Source organism: Pelophylax lessonae (assembly GCF_965119305.1).
Source record: "Pelophylax lessonae genome assembly, chromosome: 7".
NCBI classification, from domain to species: domain Eukaryota; kingdom Metazoa; phylum Chordata; class Amphibia; order Anura; family Ranidae; genus Pelophylax; species Pelophylax lessonae.
In genome coordinates this window covers 291,815,555-291,837,827 of record NC_138774.1, presented here as the reverse complement: position 1 = coordinate 291,837,827, position 22,273 = coordinate 291,815,555, and the positions used below count along the sequence as shown (strand labels likewise).

General features: G+C 43.4%; 1 protein-coding gene across 1 annotated transcript in view; it reads left to right on the top strand.

Moving 5' to 3' along the window:
* The window catches only part of NOX1 (NADPH oxidase 1), a 42,684-nt gene extending 22,280 nt beyond the window's left edge, over nucleotides 1–20,404 (top strand). The window contains exons 5-13 of the mRNA XM_082263349.1: nucleotides 311–447; nucleotides 1,715–1,896; nucleotides 3,850–4,018; nucleotides 5,879–5,971; nucleotides 10,252–10,481; nucleotides 11,623–11,785; nucleotides 15,065–15,211; nucleotides 16,416–16,540; nucleotides 19,967–20,404. Of these exons, the coding sequence (XP_082119475.1) occupies nucleotides 311–447; nucleotides 1,715–1,896; nucleotides 3,850–4,018; nucleotides 5,879–5,971; nucleotides 10,252–10,481; nucleotides 11,623–11,785; nucleotides 15,065–15,211; nucleotides 16,416–16,540; nucleotides 19,967–20,093 (1,373 nt within the window). The 3' untranslated portion in view covers nucleotides 20,094–20,404. The remainder of the gene's footprint in view (nucleotides 1–310; nucleotides 448–1,714; nucleotides 1,897–3,849; nucleotides 4,019–5,878; nucleotides 5,972–10,251; nucleotides 10,482–11,622; nucleotides 11,786–15,064; nucleotides 15,212–16,415; nucleotides 16,541–19,966) is intronic.
* Nucleotides 20,405–22,273: the final 1,869 nt, after the last annotated feature.

Sequence of the window (22,273 nt, the reverse complement as noted above, 5' to 3'; positions counted from 1 at the left end):
AACATTTCAAATATTTTTTATTTAAATATTAAAAATTCACTTACATTTGTTTGTGTACAACACTGGTGCACCACAGAAACAAGTTTATACACTTTCCCTTTAAGAGATAACTCAGTAGTCATGCTCTTGAAAAAAAACGTGCTTCCTGGTTCAGATTTCTTGGCATCACTAGCTCCGCCCTTACGCGTTGCATCTCAATTATTATATTAGCTTCCCTTTCATACACATGCATTAGGATTTATGGATTATTTATTGGTTATTGTTTTATTAATATTATTCCTTTTTTTTTCATACACCACATTACCTTCAGCAATTCACACGATTGCACACTTGTTCAACGTTGAAAGATTTTACAATGCCGCGATATCTAAGAACACCACCCTGGAGGGAATGTTATCGAGCATTGGTGGAGGAGTCTGGGTCAACCCTGTCAGATCCGAGGAACAGGTACTTAAATATACTGTGCTATTACATTTAATCCCCTTGAAATAGTGATACAGCGGGGTTGATTTACTAAAACTGGAGCGTGCAATATCTGATGCAGCTCTGCATAGTAGCCAATCAGCTTCTAACTTAACATTGTTCAATTAACCAGTTAAAGACTGCCCTATAGCAGATTTACTGCTACAGGGCAGCCCTCCTGTGCAGAATACAGTATATATGTGATTCTGCACTTCTGCCTAGGGGGCGCGTGCGGCCGGTGGGCTGTTTCTGCTGTGATTACCCACAGTAGAGGCCGATCTTCGGGTGCTGGGCAATGGATGTCTGCCGGCACCCGCTGATCCTCGGGCAGAGTCACAGAACGGGGCTCTGCCTATGTAAATAAGGCAGAGCTCCATTCTGAAGGGGGAGGGGATGAATTTTGTGTCCCTGCAAAAGTCCCTCCTGTAGGGGGCCCGGGCACAGAGGGGGGCCCAACGGCACAGGGAATTGGTGCGGAGGGGCAATTACAGAAGGAAGCCTTGTGCGACTCTCTGCAGCAGCTGAAAGACAGTTTCTCCCCTTCTTGCCAGCTTTCAGCTTCTGCGGGGAGAGACATCATTCCTGTAATTGCTTCTTCAACACCGATCCCCCCTCCCTGTTCTGCCTGCTTCTGACGCCCCCCCCTCTCTCCCCGTGTGCCCCCCTTTCACTGTAATGCCCCCCATAGTGATGCAGGCTTCCCTGTCCTGTAGAAAAATAGAAAATTGTTAAAAAAAAAAAAAAATATATATATATATATATATATATATATTTTATATATATATATATATATATATATATATATTATATATATATATATATAATTAAACATTGTAATGAACCATTTTAAAAAAATTGTAAAAAAAATGTTAACATTTTTAGAAAAAATAATAATTTGTATAATTATGAGTTGTAGATATAGGAATTTTTAGCTGGGGTTTCCTGAGACCGGATAATTATTTCAAGGCTTCCTCTGTGTTGAAAAGGTTGAGAAAGGCTGCAGTAAACTGTCTTTGAGCCAGTAGAAGACTACCAAAAATGCTGTGTTGCCTGGTTGTGCATGCTGTGAATGGGGGAAATAGGCCCAAATGACAAGTGGCTCCTGCGGAGTTGGCACTACAAGCTATACATTGTACATAGAAAACTTGTATATTACTGTTGAATATGGTATGATTGGCCTAGGATTGTCCAGTTGTGTAATATAATGAATGCACAGCTATTGTTACTTACACTCCCCTTCTTTCTCTCCCAGACCCAGTTAAATATATGTTTTACAACCATTGCTGGAGTTACGGGTGTGGTGATCACACTGGCTTTGATTTTAATGATTACGTCATCTACGGAGTTCATTCGCAGATGTTACTTTGAGGTTTTCTGGTACACGCATCACCTCTTTGTCATCTTCTTCGCCGGTCTCCTGATACATGGAGTGGGGTAAGCATGTATCTATATATTACAGGATTCTGATAGGGGTCACAAACTCTTTGTAAGAATTTAGTGATGGAAGATCAGGAGCAGATTATTTTATCCATATGGATTGGGTTGTGTTGGAGGATAAAAATAGGAATTTGATCTGAAAACCAAGATATCGCTTCAGTAACTTTCACAGTTTAGATGAGCCAGACGAAGGGGACCCCGTGAGCTGACGTAAAATGTCCATATTTTATTGTGATTGAATTATAGTGGTTCTTGGACCATTACCTTGGTGTGCAAAAGACTACCTTTGTCACAGTCAGGGGTCAGGCTCGGAGACTAGTAGCTATAGCAGTAGAGAGGCTCCCACCAACCAGCGGCAGGTATACGAGCAGGTCACCCTGGCGGATGACGTTGGCTCATCTGAGGTACGGGGTCTAGGTCTCTAAGCGCTAACCTGATGGTGGAGATAGGTTTTGCTGTGTGTTACTACCACGTCCCAGTCCTTAGGCTCACCCCACCAAGAGGAGAGCAAGCCGGGGTCCAGTAGCAGATATATCAGGTTGCGATCAAGCAAAAGCATAGTCAGTAAACAAGCCAAAGGTCAGTAAACAAGAGATTGCAGGTTGGGATCAAGCAGAAGTATAGTCAGTAAACAAGCCAAAGGTCGGTAAACAAGAGATTGCAGGTTGGGATCAAGCAGAAGTATAGTCAGTAAACAAGCCAAAGGTCGGTAAACAAGAGATTGCAGGTTGGGATCAAGCAGAAGCATAGTCAGTAAACAAGCCAAAGGTCGGTAAACAAGAGATTGCAGGTTGGGATCAAGCAGAAGCATAGTCAGTAAATAAGCCAAAGGTTGGAATCAAGCAGAAGCATAGTTGAGGAACAAGCCAAAGGTTGGTAACGAGTGGTTGCAGGTTGGGATCAAGCAGAAGCGTAGTCAGTAAAAATGTAAAAGGTCGGTAATGAGTTTGTTGCAGGTTGGGATCAAGCAGAAGTGTAGTCCGTAAACAAACCAAAGGTCGGTAAACAAGAGATTGCAGGTTGGGATCAAGCAGAAGCATAGTCAGTAAACAAGCCTAAGGTCAGTAAACAAAAGATTGCAGGTTGGGATCAAGCAGAAGCATAGTCAGTAAATAAGCCAAAGGTTGGGATCAAGCAGAAGCATAGTTGAGGAACAAGCCAAAGGTTGGTAACGAGTGGTTGCAGGTTGGGATCAAGCAGAAGCGTAGTCAGTAAAAATGTAAAAGGTCGGTAATGAGTTAGTTGCAGGTTGGGATCAAGCAGAAGCGTAGTCCGTAAACAAACCAAAGGTCAGTAACAAGTGGCTGCATGTTGGAATCAAGCAGAAGCGTAGTCGAGGAACAAGCCAAAAGACTGGTAACGAGTAGAAGTGAAGATACAGACAGCAGCAGGAGTGACCTGTGTGAGATATCAGCTGGAGAGTGCACAATAATCTGGGAAACGGGAAGTGCAAAGGCTTGGCTTAAATTTGAAGTTCATGGGAGGAGCAAAGATTCCAAGGTTCAAGAGAAACCAGACACAAGGCAAGGTTGTCTAAGGAATTAGGCTGGGGATTCAGATCCCGGTCCTAACAATCTTACCTGCATCTGCAGTTTGGTTGGCACCAGCCCCATCATATGGGGATTAAGGCATTTAAAGTGTACGCTTGGTGATTAACATTTCTGCTTTGGAGAATTGGGGTCCTCAGTTAGAAATCTGGCCATAACACCATCTGCATGGGGTCTGCATGTTCTCCCTGTGCTTGTGTTGGTTTCATCCAGTACTCCAAAGACATGCTTCAAGCCCATGGCAAAGCCTTTTTTTATCTCCCGCTTTCCTCTGTTATGAGATGCCTAACATAGCAATAGCACATGAAGGTCCTCAAAAAAGATTAAGCTATGTGTCACAGTGCGATCATCTCTACGGCTTTCGCTTGTGCAATAAATGTATTGTGTACTGTTCCATTTGCAGACGTATAGTGAGAGGACAAACATCTGATAGCATGGAGCACAACGATTATGACTCCTGCCATGATAAATATCTGACATGGAAGAAAATTACCGGAAGAAGCAGAGACGACGACGACGATGATGATGATGAAGAATGCTTAATGCCCAGTTTTCAGGGCAATGAACCTATGGTAAGAAATACAACTAACATTTCTATTTGATTCACTTGATTTTGCCTGTAACACTGAGTTGGAGCAGTGAGCTTATACTATACTTCTTTATTGATCCTAAATTAAAATGGCCCTGGACTGAAAAAAAAAATGGATTTATTATGATATAGGTAACATTTAGAAATGGTAATTGTGTCTAAGCTATACCCCAAACAATGTATGTTTGTCTTGAATTCCTCCTGAAAAATAGCAGTCCACTTCCTGGTATGTGATTGTGCCTAGGGACACCTGTTCTGTATAGCTGTATATCTGCATTGTGAGACTAAATCACTGCTCCTCTGGCTGCTGGTTTCATGAGATCTGAAATGAGATTTGGTGAGGTCACTACTGTGCTGCTCACTGTTCTGGAGGCTCCGGAGTTCCTTCTGGAGTCTCTGACATGAGGAAGCAAAACTCTGCCTCTGCCAAGATTGTTCTGCCTGTGCCAAAATGGCCCTGTATCTGCCAAGATGGCTCTGCCTCTGCCAAAAATGGCCCTGCTTCTTCTAAGATGGCCCTGCCTCTGCCAAGATGGCCCTGCCAATGCCTCTGCCAAGATGGCCCTGCCACTGCCTCTGACAAAATGGGTCTGCTTCTGCCAAGATGGCTCTGTCTGCCTCTGCCAAGATGACCCTGCCTCTGCCAAGATGACCCTGTCTCTTCCAAGATGGCCCTGCCCCTTTCAAGATGGCCCTGCCCCTTTCAAGATGGCCCTGCCCCTTTCAAGATGGCCCTGCCCTTTTCAAGATGGCCCTGCCCCTTTCAAGATGGCCCTGCCTCTGCCAAGATGGCCCTGCCTCTGCCAAGATGGCCCTGCCTCTTTTAGGATGGCCCTGCCTCTTTTAGGATGGCCCTGCCTCTTTCAGGATGGCCCTGCCTCTTTCAAGATGGCCCTGCCTCTTTCAAGATGGCCCTGCCTCTTTCAAGATGGCCCTGCCTCTCTGCAAGGATGGCCCTGCCTCTTCCAAGATGGCCCTGCCTCTTCCAAGATGGCCCTGCCTCTTCCAAGATGGCCCTGCCTCTTTCAAGATGGCCCTGCCTCTGCCAAGATGGCCCTGCCTCTGCCAAGACCAGAGACACAGTGCAGAACAAGGCATGGTAAATCAGTAATGAGAAAATTATCAGCTGCAGGGAGTCCACATACAATGCTGGTGACTATCCTATGCCCTCTGCCTGCATTTTCTTTGAGCACAGCTTTCAGAGTTCAGTTCCTCTATAAAGTTCATGTCAAGGCAGGACTCAAATTTACCCGCCTACCTCCCTTTCCCCCTCTAGAGCAAGTTCCAACATCAAATTTTCTTTACTTTGTTCCTGTAACAAGAAGCCACTTTTATTACTTCCTGTGATATCACCGGGCTTCTAAAAACGCTTGCATAGAGAGCTCAGTTCCTAGGTGATTCCTAGGCACCACCCTCAGAACTCCATCTCCCGAGGGCCTCTTCCCGATACACAGTGTGGAGTCAGGCTCTTGGGGGTCAATGCAACAGCTTTGTTTTACTGGAAAGGAAATCAATGGGTGGAGGGGTGACAAGACCGGTTGGGTTTATAGGGCAGTAAAGGCCTTGTGTTTGCAACCCAAGCAGGAAGTTGGGAGCACACTGGATGTTTGGAAGATCAACTGGTGGTCTTTTGTATTTGCAACAATTTTAAAGGGGAAAAAAAAATAAAATGTCCATGTATTGCAAAGATGTACTAAATCTACAGTGTGTGTGTATGTATGTATGTATTATATTATTATATTGTATTATATTTTTTTATTTTGTCCTGACATTCATGACGAGTTGTAGTGTATAGGTTCTTATTTTTACATTAACTTAATTGATTTAATTGTTCTCTTTCTAGACCTGGAAGTGGATCTTGGCACCGATAATCTTATATATTTTTGAAAGACTTCTGAGATTTTATCGTTCACAACAGAAAGTTGTTATTATAAAGGTGAGCGCAAATATATAAGCTAAGGTTTACCTCCATATTATGCCAATAACATTGTCTTTGGGAATATACCCTTATACGCTATATACCCCCACTCTTCCTTACATCACAGTGCGCTCCCCTTACCTTGTGCTACTGCCAAGAGGAAGCTGGGGGCTGAGCTGTTGAAGCAGAAAGTGCAGGGTCTGGAGGAGGGCAGCCAAGAAGCTGAGGGTGGAGCTGGGAAGCAGAAAGTGCAGACTCTTGAGGAGGACCAGAGGAGGGCTGAGGGAGGACTAAGCCAGTGCGCAGCTGCATGGAGAAGCTCAGGACTTGGTGGAGTTCTGTCGTCCTCTCTGACCCCTGACTGCTGAGACAAGGTGAGGGTAGAGACGGGGGAGGGCTGAGGCAACTGCAGGAGAGGAGCGAGGGCCATATGAAATGGCCTGGTGGGCAAGATTCAGCCTGTGGGCCTTGTGTTTGACACATATTCTAGATATTATTTGATGGAGAAGCTCAGGACTTGGCGGAGTTCTGTTGTCCTCTCTGCCCCCCGACTGCTGAGTGGTATATCATACCACTGAAAAAACGAAATAAGTATATATATAAATAAGGTTACAAAATACAAGAGGAATGCAGTATGCAATGATACCTTTTTATTGTGCTAACCTAACATTTAAAAGACAAGCTTATAAGAGTTTTCCTTTCTTCCTCAGGTATTGCTTCAGACCTGAGAAAGAGGAAAACTCTCAAAAGCTTTTCTTTATTAAAGAAATTTCAGCAGTTTACACAGTAATAGCCCATACTATTGGTGCCAGTAATAAAGCCTAGTATTAGTGCCAGTTTACGCAGTAATAAAGCCTAGTATTGGTGCCAGTTTATACAGTAATAAAGCCTAGTATTGGTGCCAGTTTATGCAGTAATAAAGCCTAGTATTAGTGCCAGTTTAAGCAGTAATAAAGCCTAGTATTGGTGCCAGTTTAGGCAGTAATAAAGCCTAGTATTAGTGCCAGTTTGGGCAGTAATAAAGCCTAGTATTGGTGCCAGTTTTTGCAGTAATAAAGCCTAGTATTAGTGCCAGTTTAAGCAGTAATAAAGCCTAGTATTGGTGCCAGTTTATGCAGTAATAGTCCCTAGTATTGGTGCCAGTTTAGGCAGTAATAACCCCTAGTATTGGAGCCCGTTTATGCAGTAATAAAGCCTAGTATTGGTGCCAGTTTATGCAGTAATAAAGCCTAGTATTGGTGCCAGTTTATGCAGTAATAGTCCCTAGTATTGGTGCCAGTTTAGGCAGTAATAACCCCTAGTATTGGAGCCCGTTTATGCAGTAATAAAGCCTAGTATTGGAGCCAGTTTATGCAGCAATAACGCCTAGCATTGGAGCCAGTTTATGCAGTAATAACCCCTGGTATTGGTGCCAGTTTATGCAGTAATAGCCCCTAGTATTGGAGCCAGTTTATGCAGTAATAAAGCCTAGTATTGGTGCCAGTTTGGGCAGTAATAAAGCCTAGTATTGGTGCCAGTTTATGCAGTAATGAAGCCTAGTATTGGTGCCAGTTTATGCAGTAATAAAGCCTAGCATTGGAGCCAGTTTATGCAGTAATAACCCCTGGTATTGGTGCCAGTTTATGCAGTAATAGCCCCTAGTATTGGAGCCAGTTTATGCAGTAATAAAGCCTAGTATTGGTGCCAGTTTGGGCAGTAATAAAGCCTAGTATTGGTGCCAGTTTATGCAGTAATGAAGCCTAGTATTGGTGCCAGTTTATGCAGTAATAAAGCCTAGTATTAGTGCCAGTTTACGCAGTAATAAAGCCTAGTATTGGAGGCAGTTTATGCAGCAATAACCCCTACTATTGGTGCCAGTTTATGCAGTATTAAAGCCTAGTATTGAAGCCAGTTTAAGCATTAATAAAGCCTAGTATTGGAGCCAGTTTATGCAGGAATAACCCCTAGTATTGGTGCCAGTTTATGCAGTAATAACCCCTATTATTGGAGCCAGTTTACGCAGTAATAAAGCCTAGTATTGGAGCCAGTTTACACAGTAATAAAGCCTAGTATTGGAGCCAGTTTATGCAGTAATAAAGCCTAGTATTGGTGCCAGTTTGGGCAGTAATAAAGCCTAGTATTGGTGCCAGTTTATGCAGTAATAAAGCCTAGTATTAGTGCCAGTTTAAGCAGTAATAAAGCCTAGTATTGGTGCCAGTTTAGACAGTAATAAAGCCTGGTATTAGTGCCAGTTTACGCAGTAATAAAGCCTAGTATTGGAGCCAGTTTATGCAGCAATAACCTCTACTATTGGTGCCAGTTTACGCAGTATTAAAGCCTAGTATTGAAGCCAGTTTAAGCATTAATAAAGCCTAGTATTGGAGCCAATTTATGCAGTAATAACCCCTAGTATTGGTGCCAGTTTATGCAGTAATAACCCCTAGTATTGGTGCCAGTTTATACAGTAATAACCCCTAGTATTGGTGCCAGATAATGCAGTAATAGCCCCTATTATTGGTGCCAGTTTACGCAGTAATAAAGCCTAGTATTGGAGCCAGTTTACGCAGTAATAAAGCCTAGTATTGGTGCCAGTTTATGCAGTAATAAAGCCTAGTATTGGTGCCAGTTTATGCAGTAATAGTCCCTAGTATTGGTGCCAGTTTAGGCAGTAATAAAGCCTAATATTGGTGCCAGTTTAGGCAGTAATAAAGCCTAGTATTGGTGCCAGTTTAAGCAGTAATAAAGCCTAGTATTGGTGCCAGTTTATGCAGTAATAGTCCCTAGTATTGGTGCCAGTTTAGGCAGTAATAACCCCTAGTATTGGAGCCCGTTTATGCAGTAATAAAGCCTAGTATTGGTGCCAGTTTATGCAGCAATAACGCCTAGCATTGGAGCCAGTTTATACAGTAATAACCCCTGGTATTGGTGCCAGTTTATGCAGTAATAGTCCCTAGTATTGGTGCCAGTTTATGCAGCAATAACGCCTAGCATTGGAGCCAGTTTATGCAGTAATAACCCCTGGTATTGGTGCCAATTTTATGCAGTAATAGCCCCTAGTATTGGAGCCAGTTTATGCAGTAATAAAGCCTAGTATTGGTGTCAGTTTGGGAAGTAATAAAGCCTAGTATTGGTGCCAGTTTATGCAGTAATAAAGCCTAGTATTAGTACCAGTTTACGCAGTAATAAAGTCTAGTATTGGAGCCAGTTTATGCAGCAATAACCCCTACTATTGGTGCCAGTTTACGCAGTATTAAAGCCTAGTATTGAAGCCAGTTTAAGCATTAATAAAGCCTAGTATTCATGCAAGTTTACGCAGTATTAATGCCTATTATTGGAGCCAGTTTACGCAGTAATAAAGCCTAGTATTGGAGCCAGTTTACGCAGTAATAAAGCCTAGTATTGGAGCCAGTTTACGCAGTAATAAAGCCTAGTATTGGTGCCAGTTTACGCAGTAATAAAGCCTAGTATTGGTGCCAGTTTATGGAGTAATAAAGCCTAGTATTGGTGCCAGTTTACGCAGTAATAAAGCCTAGTATTGGTGCCAGTATACACAGTAATAAAGCCTAGTATTGGTGCCAGTATACACAGTAATAAAGCCTAGTATTGGTGCCAGTTTACGCAGTAATAAAGCCTAGTATTGGTGCCAGTTTACGCAGTAATAAAGCCTAGTATTGGAGCCAGTTTACGCAGTAATAAAGCCTAGTATTGGTGCCAGTTTATGCAGTCATAAAGCCTAGTATTGGTGCCAGTTGATGCAGTAATAAAGCCTAGTATTGGAGCCAGTTTACGCAGTAATAAAGCCTAGTATTGGTGCCAGTTTACGCAGTAATAAAGCCTAGTATTGGTGCCAGTTTACGCAGTAATAAAGCCTAGTATTGATGCCAGTTTACGCAGTAATAAAGCCTAGTATTGGTGCCATGCTCTCAGCGTGGAGGAAGTAGGGAAGAATGGTGAGACTTGCCAACCACAGTGATGAAAGTGTTAAGGCCAGCTGCGATAGTGGCGGCGGTCTTAACACTTTTATCAGCTTCACGGGAGATCTTTATGATTTCCCCATGGATCTCCTGACAGTTCAGATGACTACGATATGACTAAAACTAAAATGGCATTTTAGTCAAAAGACTATGACTAAAACGAAATCAAAATTTGACATGAAAATTAACACTGCTCTCCACAAACGTTTGGCTGTGTATTCTATGCCATTCAGTCAAACTTTAACTTTAATTTCTAAACTACTTAAAAACAGAGAGAGTTTGATTAGTTGCTAACAGGTTGACATGGATACTTCTTAAATAAAAGTATTTTTGTTCTTTTTCAAGACGGTCAGCCATCCATCCAAGGTCTTAGAGATACAAATGAAAAAACGTGGATTCAAAATGGAAGTTGGCCAATACATTTTCATCAACTGTCCATTGATTTCAACTCTGGAATGGCACCCTTTTACTCTCACCTCTGCTCCAGAAGAAGACTTCTTCTCCGTACATATCCGATCTGCCGGGGACTGGACAGAGAAACTCATTCAAGCTTCTCAAGATCAGAAACCACCTTGGTGAGAATTACAAATGATGGGAAATTCCCAAAACTGAAACCATTTAAACACTCTTCCACTACCAAGAACTATTATTTTATTTGTAACTCTTTATCATCCATTGATGTCAGAGGATTCATAGAACATTCTGTATGTAGACCACTCACAAGATGTTCTATATTCCGCACTATAGGCCACATATAGGAAAGTATGTGTATCAATAGATCAATTCTTGAAGAGCTTTCTTCTACTAGGAGGAGTTGTCCAGTGATACAAAACCCTAAACTCGTCAGTGTATGTCTGTATCCCGCTGGGTAGATTCACTCCCGTTTCTTATTCTGGTGACCAGGGCCATCTTTAAAACAGGGCTCAAGGGGCAGCTGGTGTGGGGCCCAAAGCAGCTGTCCTTTGAGCCCGTGCTGCCTGTAAATAGCTGATAAGTGGATTTGGGGGGCAAGAAAATGTTTGCCCAGGGTCCAATCGATATTAAAGATGGCCCTGTTGGTGACCATTGTCACCGAGAGAGACCCTGTGTGCTTCCCCCCCCCCCCCCCCCCCCACTGTGCATCCGGCTTCCCCTCTCCTGCCAGCTGCTGCAGGGGATGTGTCACAATAATTTACCAGCTCCTTCCTTTTCTGAAAGGACAGAGTCATAGTCAGTGTCATTGTAAAAAAATTTAATAAAATGATAAAAAATGATATAATTAAAATACGAAAAAATAAAAACTACTGATACCAGTGGGGGAACTTCCAGGATCGCAAAGGTCACACTTGCAACCGGGCCCTGGCATTCCACCACTGTGGGGAGGCCACAAGATGGCAGAATTTGTGAAAGGGTCCTGCTGCGGGACTGTAATAAATGGCCCCACAACGAGAGGAAAGGGCCCCAGGTTCAGTGGGAAGAGCCCCCAGGCTTGAAGAGAATGGCCTCGGCCAGGGGTCCAGGGGGCCCTTCATGGTTTCTTGCATTGGGGCCCTGAAGGTTCTAGTTACGCCTCTGGTTGAGATGAATAGTCTGGTGACAGGGTCTCTTAAAGCAATGCATTATTTAGCAAAGTATTCTAAGTAAACACAATCAAGCGTGATGTAACACCTAGTTTTTATATTGGACGCAAAATCTGAGACAAGCTTAATAAATTGTCCTTTTTGTTTTTCCTATTAGTCTGAAAGTTGATGGACCATTTGGGACAGCTAGTGAAGATGTCTTCAAGTACGAGGTCAGCATTCTAGTAGGGGCCGGTATTGGGGTGACTCCCTTCGCCTCCATCCTAAAATCTATATGGTACAAGTTTCAGCGTGAAGATGAAAGGCTGAAAACCAAAAAGGTATGGAGATTTTTTTTAGACTGCTTGTCTTTCTTATTTACTTTTTTAGCCAATTAACCAGTAATAGCTCATGATTGAAGCTGAAGAACTGGTTTGTGTGAATCACAACTGACACATTGCCTAAGTGATTAGATTATTGTGACATGAGATCAAAAGCCAGGAGATAGATATATTCTGTATTACTGGCTGCGTGTGAATTATCCTTAAAGCCCATCTCTGGGCAAACTAGGAACGCCCCTTCCCTCCAGTCTTGTTGCCACACTGTGAGTCTCTATGACCTTGTTAGGACCCCATCAATTGACCTAATGGGAAGTGTTCACGTCACCAGGTAGTGACATGGGTACCCAATGAAGAACCCTCCCACCCTGCAATCAGGGCTGCCGCTAGAAATCCTGGGGCCCCATACAGCCTACCTGACAGGGCCCCCTCCACCGAAAATATCAAAATGATATTATCACCCCCTCCCCTAATCCCTCTTCCTAGCAGAAATCCCTCCCAATCACCCCTCACAGCGCAACCCCCCAAATCCCTCCACAAATTCACAACCCCGTCCCCGACAGAGTGCAGGGGTCAGGAATGCATTACGTACAGAGTGCAGGGGTCAGGAATACGTTCAGGAGAATGCTAGATACAGAATGCAGGGTTCTGGTGTGCATTATGCAGAGGGTTCAGGAGAGTGCTAGATAGGGAGTAGTGCCCTACTAAGCTGACCAAGATTTCCCATAGATGCAAATGTTAGACAGGAAGCAATGCCATACCAAGTTGACCAAGATTCTCCATTGAGGCCAATGTTAAAAACCGGGAGTAGTGCTATACCAAGGTGACCAAGATTCTCCATTGAGGCCAATGTTAAAAATCAGGAGTAGTGCTATACCAAGCTGTACATAATAGCGAATGTACGTAAATGCCTCTGTACTGCACCTCTTCCCAGCTGCTACAAACTCTGCAACACACACACCTCTCCTCTGCCCTTATCTTCCCCAAAGGTCCCCCAACTTCCACATGATTACCATTCTAAAATACCTTTCTGTTGCTGGCTGCCATATCTTCCTTCTCCTTCTTCCCTATGCACGTGTTGCTTGACACAGGGGGCGGGTCTGAGTAGCAGTCCCACCCATTACCGACATCGCAGCATGATTTTGACAGGTACAGTCTCTGCATAGTGCACACCCAGCTGGTTTGTTAGCCAATCCCTGGCTGTTCTAAATGTTCCCACTGCTGCTGGTCCTTCTGAGCTAGAAGGTAACATTTATCACCAGAATTATGCCGGACAAAGCCTCTGTACAGCGGGACAGTCCTGCCCAGGTTGGGAGGTATGCTGTCATCCTACCAATCTTCCTGCTGTCCGGGCCCCCCTATGTGCCAGGGCCCCATACAGGAGTACTGGCTGTACCCCCCTGATGGCGGCCCTGCCTGCAATTAAGACTCAGGACCCCCCCCCCCCTTCCCCCACCACCATCACCACCATCGCCACCACATCACATCACATGACTGTAGATTTAGATAAGTATTTGTGAATTGTATTTTTTTTTTGTTCTCAGGTGGATTAATTAGAGCAGGGGTCTCCAAACTTTTCAAAGGGCCAGTTTACAGTCCTTTAGACTTTAGAGGGCCAGAGTGGGAAGAATAGTGACCCATCATCGGTGTCAGTGGGAGGAATAGTGCCCCATCATATCTGTAGGAGGAATAGTGTCCCATCACTGGTGCCACTGGGAAGAATAGCCCCTCATCATTGGTGTCAGTGGGAGGAATAGTGCCCATCATATCTGTAGGAGGAATAGTGTCCCATCACTGGTGCCACTGGGGAGAATAGCCCCTCATCATTGGTGTCAGTGGGAGGAATAGTGCTCCATCATTGGTATTAGTAGAAGGAATAGTCCCCCATCATTAGTGTCACTGGGAGGAATAGTGCCCCATCATTGGTATCAGTAGGAGGAATAGTCTCCTATCATTGGTGTCAGTGGGAGGAATAGTCTCCTATCATTGGTGTCAGTGGGAGGAATAGTGTCCCATCATTGGTGTCAGTGGAAGGAATAGTGCCCCATCATTGGTATCAGTGGGAGGAATAGTGCCCCATAATTGGTATCAGTGGGAGGAATAGTGCCCCATCATTGGTGTCAGTGGGAGGAATAGTGCCCCATCATTGGTATCAGTAGGAGGAATAGTCTCCTATCATTGGTGTCAGTGGGAGGAATAGTGTCCCATCATTGGTGTCAGTGGGAGGAATAGTGCCCCATTATTGGTATCAGTGGGAGGAATTGTGCCCCATTATTGGTATCAGTGGAAGGAATAGTGCCCCATAATTGGTATCAGTGGGAGGAATAATGCTCCATCATTGGTATCAGTGGGAGGAATAGTGCCCCATCATTGGTGTCAGTGGGAGGAATAGTGCCCCATCATTGGTGTCAGTGGAAGGAATAGTGCCCCATCATTAGTATCAGTGGGAGGAATAGTGTCCCATCATTGGTGTCAGTGGGAGGAATAGTGCCCCATTATTGGTATCAGTGGGAGGAATTGTGCCCCATTATTGGTATCAGTGGAAGGAATAGTGCCCCATAATTGGTATCAGTGGGAGGAATAATGCTCCATCATTGGTATCAGTGGGAGGAATAGTGCCCCATCATTGGTGTCAGTGGGAGGAATAGTGCCCCATCATTGGTGTCAGTGGGAGGAATAGTGCCCCATCATTGGTGTCAGTGGGAGGAATAGTGCCCCATCATTAGTATCAGTGGGAGGAATAGTGTCCCATCATTGGTATCAGTGGGAGGAATAGTGCCCCATCATTGGTATCAGTGGGAGGAATAGTGCCCCATCATTGGTATCAGTGGGAGGAATAGTGCCCCATTGTTAATGTCAGTGGCAGGAATTAGGCTGCACTGTTGGTGTCAGTAGGAAGAGAAGTGCCTCAGATCGTTGGGAGGAATGCAGTTTGGAGACCACTGACCTAGAGGAAAATGGAAGTATTGTCTATGTGCTGGGTCTTTCCTTGCTGAACCTCAGCTTTAACAAACCCTAGTTCCTCCCAAACAAATGATCCTTCCACTCATCGGAGAAACAAGGAGACTCAGCCCCCCCCACATCACATCACATGACCACGAATTAGGTAAGTATTTGGGGTATTTCACTAACCCTAAGGTTTTTACTGTAATTATAGATCGATTAGATAGAGGGAAGCATCACGACACACCGAAATACATTTCCGAGTCACTAAAAAAAGTTACACAAGTCCCAAGTCTCTAAAGCACTACTATGATAATAATCCGTATTTCACTCTTGCAGATATACCTGTACTGGATTTGTCGGGAGACCGGAGCTTTTGCCTGGTTTGCTGATCTTCTACACTCTCTGGAACAGGAGATGATCTGCTCAGGAAAGGATGGATTCCTGAACTATCGACTCTTCCTGACTAGCTGGGACAGCAGCATTGTATGTATATAACCTCTTCTAGATACATTTTATTTATTAGGGATTTACTGAAGTAACCTTTCTCAACATTTTCACCCCAGTGGAACCCTTTAAATTACTTTGGGGTTTCTTGGATCCCCTACCCGGGTCAATTCACTGGGGGTTAATGGGAACAATGCCCCTTACATTGGTGGTCAGTGGGAAGAATGCTCCTTACATTGGTGGTCAGTGAGAAGAATGTCCCTTACATTGGTGGTCAGTGAGAAGAATGTCCCTTACATTGGTGGTCAGTGAGAAGAATGTCCCTTACATTGGTGGTCAGTGGGAAGAATGTCCCTTACATTGGTGGTCAGTGGGAAGAATGCTCCTTACATTGGTGGTCAGTGGGAAGAATGCTCTTTACATTGGTGGTCAGTGGGAAGAATGCCCCTTACATTGGTTGTCAGTGGGAAGAATGCCCCTTACATTGGTTGTCAGTGGGAAGAATGCCCCTTACATTGGTTGTCAGTGGGAAGAATGCCCCTTACATTGGTGATCAGTGGGAAGAATGTCCTTACATTGGTGATCAGTGGGAAGAATGCTCCTTACATTGGTTGTCATTGGGAAGAATGCTCCTTACATTGGTGATCAGTGGGAAGAATGTCCCTTACATTGGTGGTCAGTGGGAAGAATGCTCCTTACATTGGTGGTCAGTGGGAAGAATGCTCCTTACATTGGTGGTCAGTGGGAAGAATGCTCCTTACATTGGTGGTCAGTGGGAAGAATGTCCTCCCTGACAGTGGCAGTCAACACGCCAGCCTTACAGACAGCTAAAAGGTTCATTGGTGTCATGTAGCTGGTTCTGCCAAGTGGCGTTGGACGTGGAACTCCAATGTAGGCATCATCAGATGAAAGTCCAATCAACCACAGCTCAAGAAACCCCTAGCAACCTCTATAGCCACCATTCTCAACTAGGGTTCTTTTGTTCTTCAGCAAGTTGTCTTCAGCACATCTAGATGCTTAAATGCATTGAGTTGCTGCCATGTGATTGGCTGATTAGCAATTTGTGTTACCGAGCAATTGAACAGGTGTACCTAATAAAGATGCCGGTGGGTGTATGTAGCCGATTCAAACTGAAAATACAATTAGGCTTTAATGAATGAAGATTTGGGCTATTTTTAAACATATCCCTTTACAAAGCGTTACTTTGTTTCAGTCTTTGTAATGAAGTTGTTTCTTCTCTCAGGCCGGGCACGCGATTATTAACTTTGATGTGGAAACGGACGCGGTGACGGGGCTGAAACATAAAACGTGTTATGGACGACCGGTCTGGGAGAACGAGTTTTCAAACGTGGCGGATGCACATCCCAGGTCTGCTTTACAATTCACTTTACTTATCCTGCAAACCCTCCATTGTAAAACAAGCCATAGAAATGAAGGGCAAAATATTGGTGTATAGATGTAAAAAAAAAAATTATAGCCGCTTGACTTATCTCCCCCTCTCCCCACCGGGCACTTTTTGTTCATATGTAACAACCAGTATTTTTTGCTAGAAAGATACTTAGAACCCCCAAAGATTTATTCTGTAAAACCTTGGATTGCAAGCATAATTAGTTCCGGCTGAAATAAATGGTACCGATGTAATGGGTGAGATTATATATATATATATATATATATATATATATATATATATATATATATATATATATATATATGTATATGTGTGTATATATATATAATAAATATATAAAAAAATTATATATATATATATATATATATATATATATATATATATTTTATATATATATATATATATATATATATATAAAATATATATATGTATACGTCGGACGCGCGCTTGCAGTTAGGGGGCGCCCCCACTTGGCAGCCGGGACCCCGATGCACGGGGCAGGCGGCTCTGATTGCCGCCGGCCACCCGCGATCGCTCCCCGCTGAGAGAGAAGAACAGTCAGTGGTTGTAAACACAGCTGACCGTTTTTCTCTCTGGAATGATCACAGAGCCCCTGTGATCCTTCTATATAGGATCACAGATCTCTATGATCATTCCACAAGCCACGCCCCCATACAGTTAGAATCACTCCCCTAGGCTCACATTTAACCCTTTGATCACCCGTAGTGTTAACCCCTTCCCTGCCAGCGTCATTAGTACAGTGACGGTGCATATTTTTAGCACTGATTACTGTAGTAATGTCACTGGTACCCCCAAAAAGTGTAAAAAATGTCAGTCAGGGGTCCGATCTGTCCGCCGCAATGTCGCAGTCCCGCTAAAAATTGCAGATTGCCTCCATTACTACAGTAAAAATTGTATGTATCATATATGATATGATATGTTATAATTGCTTTTCTGATCCTTGTCCATACTTATTGTTATTCATTAATTATTTATACCCAATTAATTTTTATATATGCTGCGTGATGGGCAATTATCATGTAGCATTAATAAATTCATATTTTTACATACCATCTTCTTTATTTATTACATGCAGCATTTACCTCATTTAAAGTCCCCCTTTTTTCCCCCCTTTTTCTTTTATGCCTCCATTACTAGTAGTAATGTCACTGGTCCCCCCAAAAGTGTCAAAAATGTCAGTTAGGGGTCCGATCTGTCCGCCGCAATGTCGCAGACCCGCTAAAAATCACAGATTGCCTCCATTACTTGTAAAAAAAAAAAAAAAAAACAATAAAAATGTCATAAATCTTTCATGTAGTTAGTGGACGCAATAACTTTTGCGCAAACCAATCAAAATACGCTTATTGCAATTTTTTTTTAACCAAAAATATGTAGCAGAAAACAAATTGGCCTAAAATGTTAAAAAATTTAGATTTTTACTTTTTTTTTTTTTTTAAATGTCATATAGCAGAATACTGGTTTTTTTTTTTTTTTTCAGAATTGTCGTTCTTTTTTTGTTTATAGCGCAAAAAATAAAAATCACAGAGGTGATCAAATACCACCAAAAGAAAGCTCTGTTTGTGGGGAAATAAGGACATTAATTTTAATTGGGTATAGCGTCGCACGACCGCGCAATTGTCCGTTAAAATAACGCAGTGCCGAATCGTAAAATAGGGCCTGGTCATTAAGGGGGAAAATCTTCTGGTCAGAAGTGGAGAATATATATATATATATATATATATATATATATATATATATATACACATACACAGTATATATAAATATATATATATACACACACACACACATACATACACAGTATATATATATATACACATACATACACAGTATATATATATATATATATATATATATATATAATATACACACACACACATACATACACAGTATATATATATACACATACATACACAGTATACATATATATATATATATATATATATATATATCTCCACTTCTGGACAAGAAGATTTCCCCCCTTAATGACCAGGCCCTATTTTGCGATTCGGCACTGCTAGAGCAGCTAGAGAAAACCTGAAGAACAACCTCCCCGCCCATGTTATGGAGATGAGCAGAGGGGGTGTTCTGTAGTCCAGCAGGGGAAGAACTCAGGCAGGACGCTGCATGGAATTTTAGTGCAGCAGAGGCAGAGTTGTCCACTGATGGGGGTGGTGTGGTTATGGTGTCGGCAACCATGCGATATATTACCCTCATAATATGGATGTAGCACGAAACTCATGGCCGTTGAATGTGCGCTAGGAGGAACAGTGCTGATTAGTGTTGAGCGAACACGGACTGTATTATTCGGGTTCGTACCGAATAATTGGATTTTTGTTACCCGAACACGGACCCGAAAACTTTACTGTATGTTCGGGTTTAAAATCCGTGTTCAGTAATTGTATTTCATGTTTTGTATGTAATGGCGCGCTTTTAATGGCGGGCTTTCAACAGCCAATCAACAAGCGTTTAACTGGTGTGCGCCATCACAGCCATGCCTACTAATGTATTAGTAGCTGTGATTGGCCATCTGAAGCATGTGACCCATGTCTTTATAAGTTCGAGAGCCACAGCGCGGCGCGTCATTCTGCTGTAGTTTAGGGAGAGAGCACACATCATACGTGCTGGCTGCTGCTGATTAGGGACAGACAGTGAAAAATCGTGCCCGAAAAGAATGCAGGGACAGGTCGGAGTGTAGGCATGGACAGTTATTTGAGCATTTTAGGGACAGGCTGGAGAAATTAGGCAGGGACAGTCTACATCGATTTTGCTCTGTGGGGGGTGGTGCAGTGAACGATCTTTTCAAGCATTTTAGGGACAGGCTGGAGAGATTGGGCAGGGACAGTCTACATCGATTTTGCTGTGTGGGGGGTGGTGCAGTGAACAATCTTTTTGCCCTCACTTGAGCCCACTGAGGAGGAGGAGGAGGGAGAAAAAAAAATCTATTTTTTTCAGTCTGTTGTGTGCAGCGTTCAGCTATATTTTACTACAGATTGCTGTTCTAATCTGCTATTTAAAAATTACAAATTTAAAGGGGATTTTTTTTAAGAGCACTTGCCATGCTCTTAACTACATTTTGCTGCCATTTGCAGCACTCTAGCCCTTTCCATTGGTGTTTTAGAGCCATTTTAGTGCCTGAAAGTTCGGGTCCCCATTGACTTCAATGGGGTTCGGGTAAAGTTCGGAAAAAGTCCGGGACACGGACCCGGACTTTTTTTTCAAGTTCGGCCGAACCCGCCGAACACGGACATCCAGGTGTCCGCTCAACTCTAGTGCTGATATTAAAAAAATATATATATATATATAATGATGTAATAATAATAATATGGTTATATTTGACTCAATGGGATTGTTTTCCGTCTTCATAGGTCTACCGTCGGTGTGTTCCTTTGTGGTCCCCAAGCGCTGGGGAAGAGCCTTCAGCAGTGCTGCCATCAGTACTCCAGTATGGACCCCAGAAAAGTTCAATTCTACTTCAACAAGGAGAACTTCTGAGTTTGTGCGATGGACGGCGCGGTGCCGCCGGAGACTGGACTGCCACATGACAGGGAGACATAGAACAGATATGAAGGTTCACAAACATATGTCAGAATTGATGGATGCCTCAGGAATATAAAACATTTCCAGACTTCTGTTTTTCTCTTTGGTTTCCTGGTCTCTTCCGGAAAGAGACGAAGACTTGGCAGTTCCTGTCCTGACTTTTCATCTAAAGTGTTTGATCACTAATTCTCCTTATATCAGTCATATGGTGGAGATCAGAAATGACTCGCTTACAGAATGTAAAATTATTTACAATAGTAGAGCCTGTCCTCACCGCACCCATGATTAGATATGATACGGGATCCTTTCCCATGGCTAGATGTAGTGAGAGATCTCATCCCATGGCTGGATATGATACAGGATCCCATCCCGTGGCTGGGTGCGGTGAGGGCTCCCATCCCATGGCTGGATGTGGTGAGGGCTCCCATCCCATGGCTAGATGTGGTGAGAGCTCCCATCCCATGGCTAGATGTGGTGAGAGCTCCCATCCCATGGCTGGATGTGGTGAGGGCTCCCATCCCATGGCTGGATGTGGTGAGGGCTCCCATCCCATGGCTAGATGTGGTGAGGGCTCCCATCCCATGGCTGGATGTGGTGAGGGCTCCCATCCCATGGCTAGATGTGGTGAGGGCTCCCATCCCATGGCTGGATGCGGTGAGGGCTCCCATCACATGGCTGGATGCGGTAAGGGATCCCATCGCATGGCTGGATGCGGTGAGGGATCCCATCGCATGGCTGGATGCGTTGAGGGATCCCATCCCATGGCTGGATGCTGTATATTATGGGATCCCATCCAATGGCTAAATATGACATGTAATCCCATCCTGTGGATGGACAGAAGGGGATCCCATTTCATGACTAGATATTATACAGGATCCCATCCTATGGCTAGCTGTGGTGATAAATCCTATCCAACAATGGTATGGGATTTCACTTATATATATGCACGTGTTTGTTCTATATTTTAAATGTTATATTTAAATTTTAATTGAGTTACCTTGTACATTATCACATTTTAGCACGGAAATCTACACAATCCCATGGCTAGATATGATACAGAATCCCATCCCATGGCTGGATATGGTGAGGAATTCCATCCAATGGCTAGATGTGGTGAGGAATCCCATGGCTAGATAGTATACAGAATCCCATCCCATCCCATTGCTAGATATGATGAAGAATTCTATCCAATGGCTAGATGTGGTGAGGAATCCCATGGCTAGATAGTATACAGAATCCCATCCCATTGCTAGATATGATGAAGAATTCTATCCAATGGCTAGATATGGTGAGGAATTCCATCCAATGGCTAGATGTGGTGAGGAATCCCATGGATAGATAGTATACAGAATCCCATCCCATCCCATTGCTAGATATGATGAAGAATTATATCCAATGGCTAGATGTGGTGAGGAATCCCATGGCTAGATAGTATACAGAATCCCATCCCATTGCTAGATATGATGAAGAATTCTATCCAATGGCTAGATAGGATACAGAGTCCCATCCCATTGCTAGATGAGGTAAAGGATCCCATCCCATGACTAGATGTGGTGGTGAAACCCATATAATGGCTAGATATGATACAGAACCCCATCCCATGGCTGGTGAGGTGAAGGATCCCATCCCATGGCTGGATGAAGTGAGGGGTCCCATCCCATGGCTGGATGTGGTGAGGATCCATTTCCATAGCTAGATGTGATACAGAATCCCCATCCCATGGCTAGATGAGGTGAGGATCCAATTCCATAGCTAGATGTGATACAGAATCCCAACCTATGGCTAGACATAATATGGGATCCTATCCCATGGCTAAATATGACATGGGACCCCATCCTATGGATGGACATAAGGGGATCCCTTCCCATGGCTAGCATAATACAGAATCCAAGCCCATGGCTAAATTTGACAAGGCATGCCATCCTATTGATAAATACGAGCTAGGGTCCTATACCTAAATACAAAATGAGATTACATATTTTAGAACACACTCTATGTTGTTACTGTGTATAGTATTATTATATAGTTATTTTCCTGAGATCTCTACTTGATGAAGTGAAGGGAAGCAACGTGTGTATGTATGTATGTATGTATGTGAATGTATTACTGCTTTGTTCATTTTAATGTTTGTATAA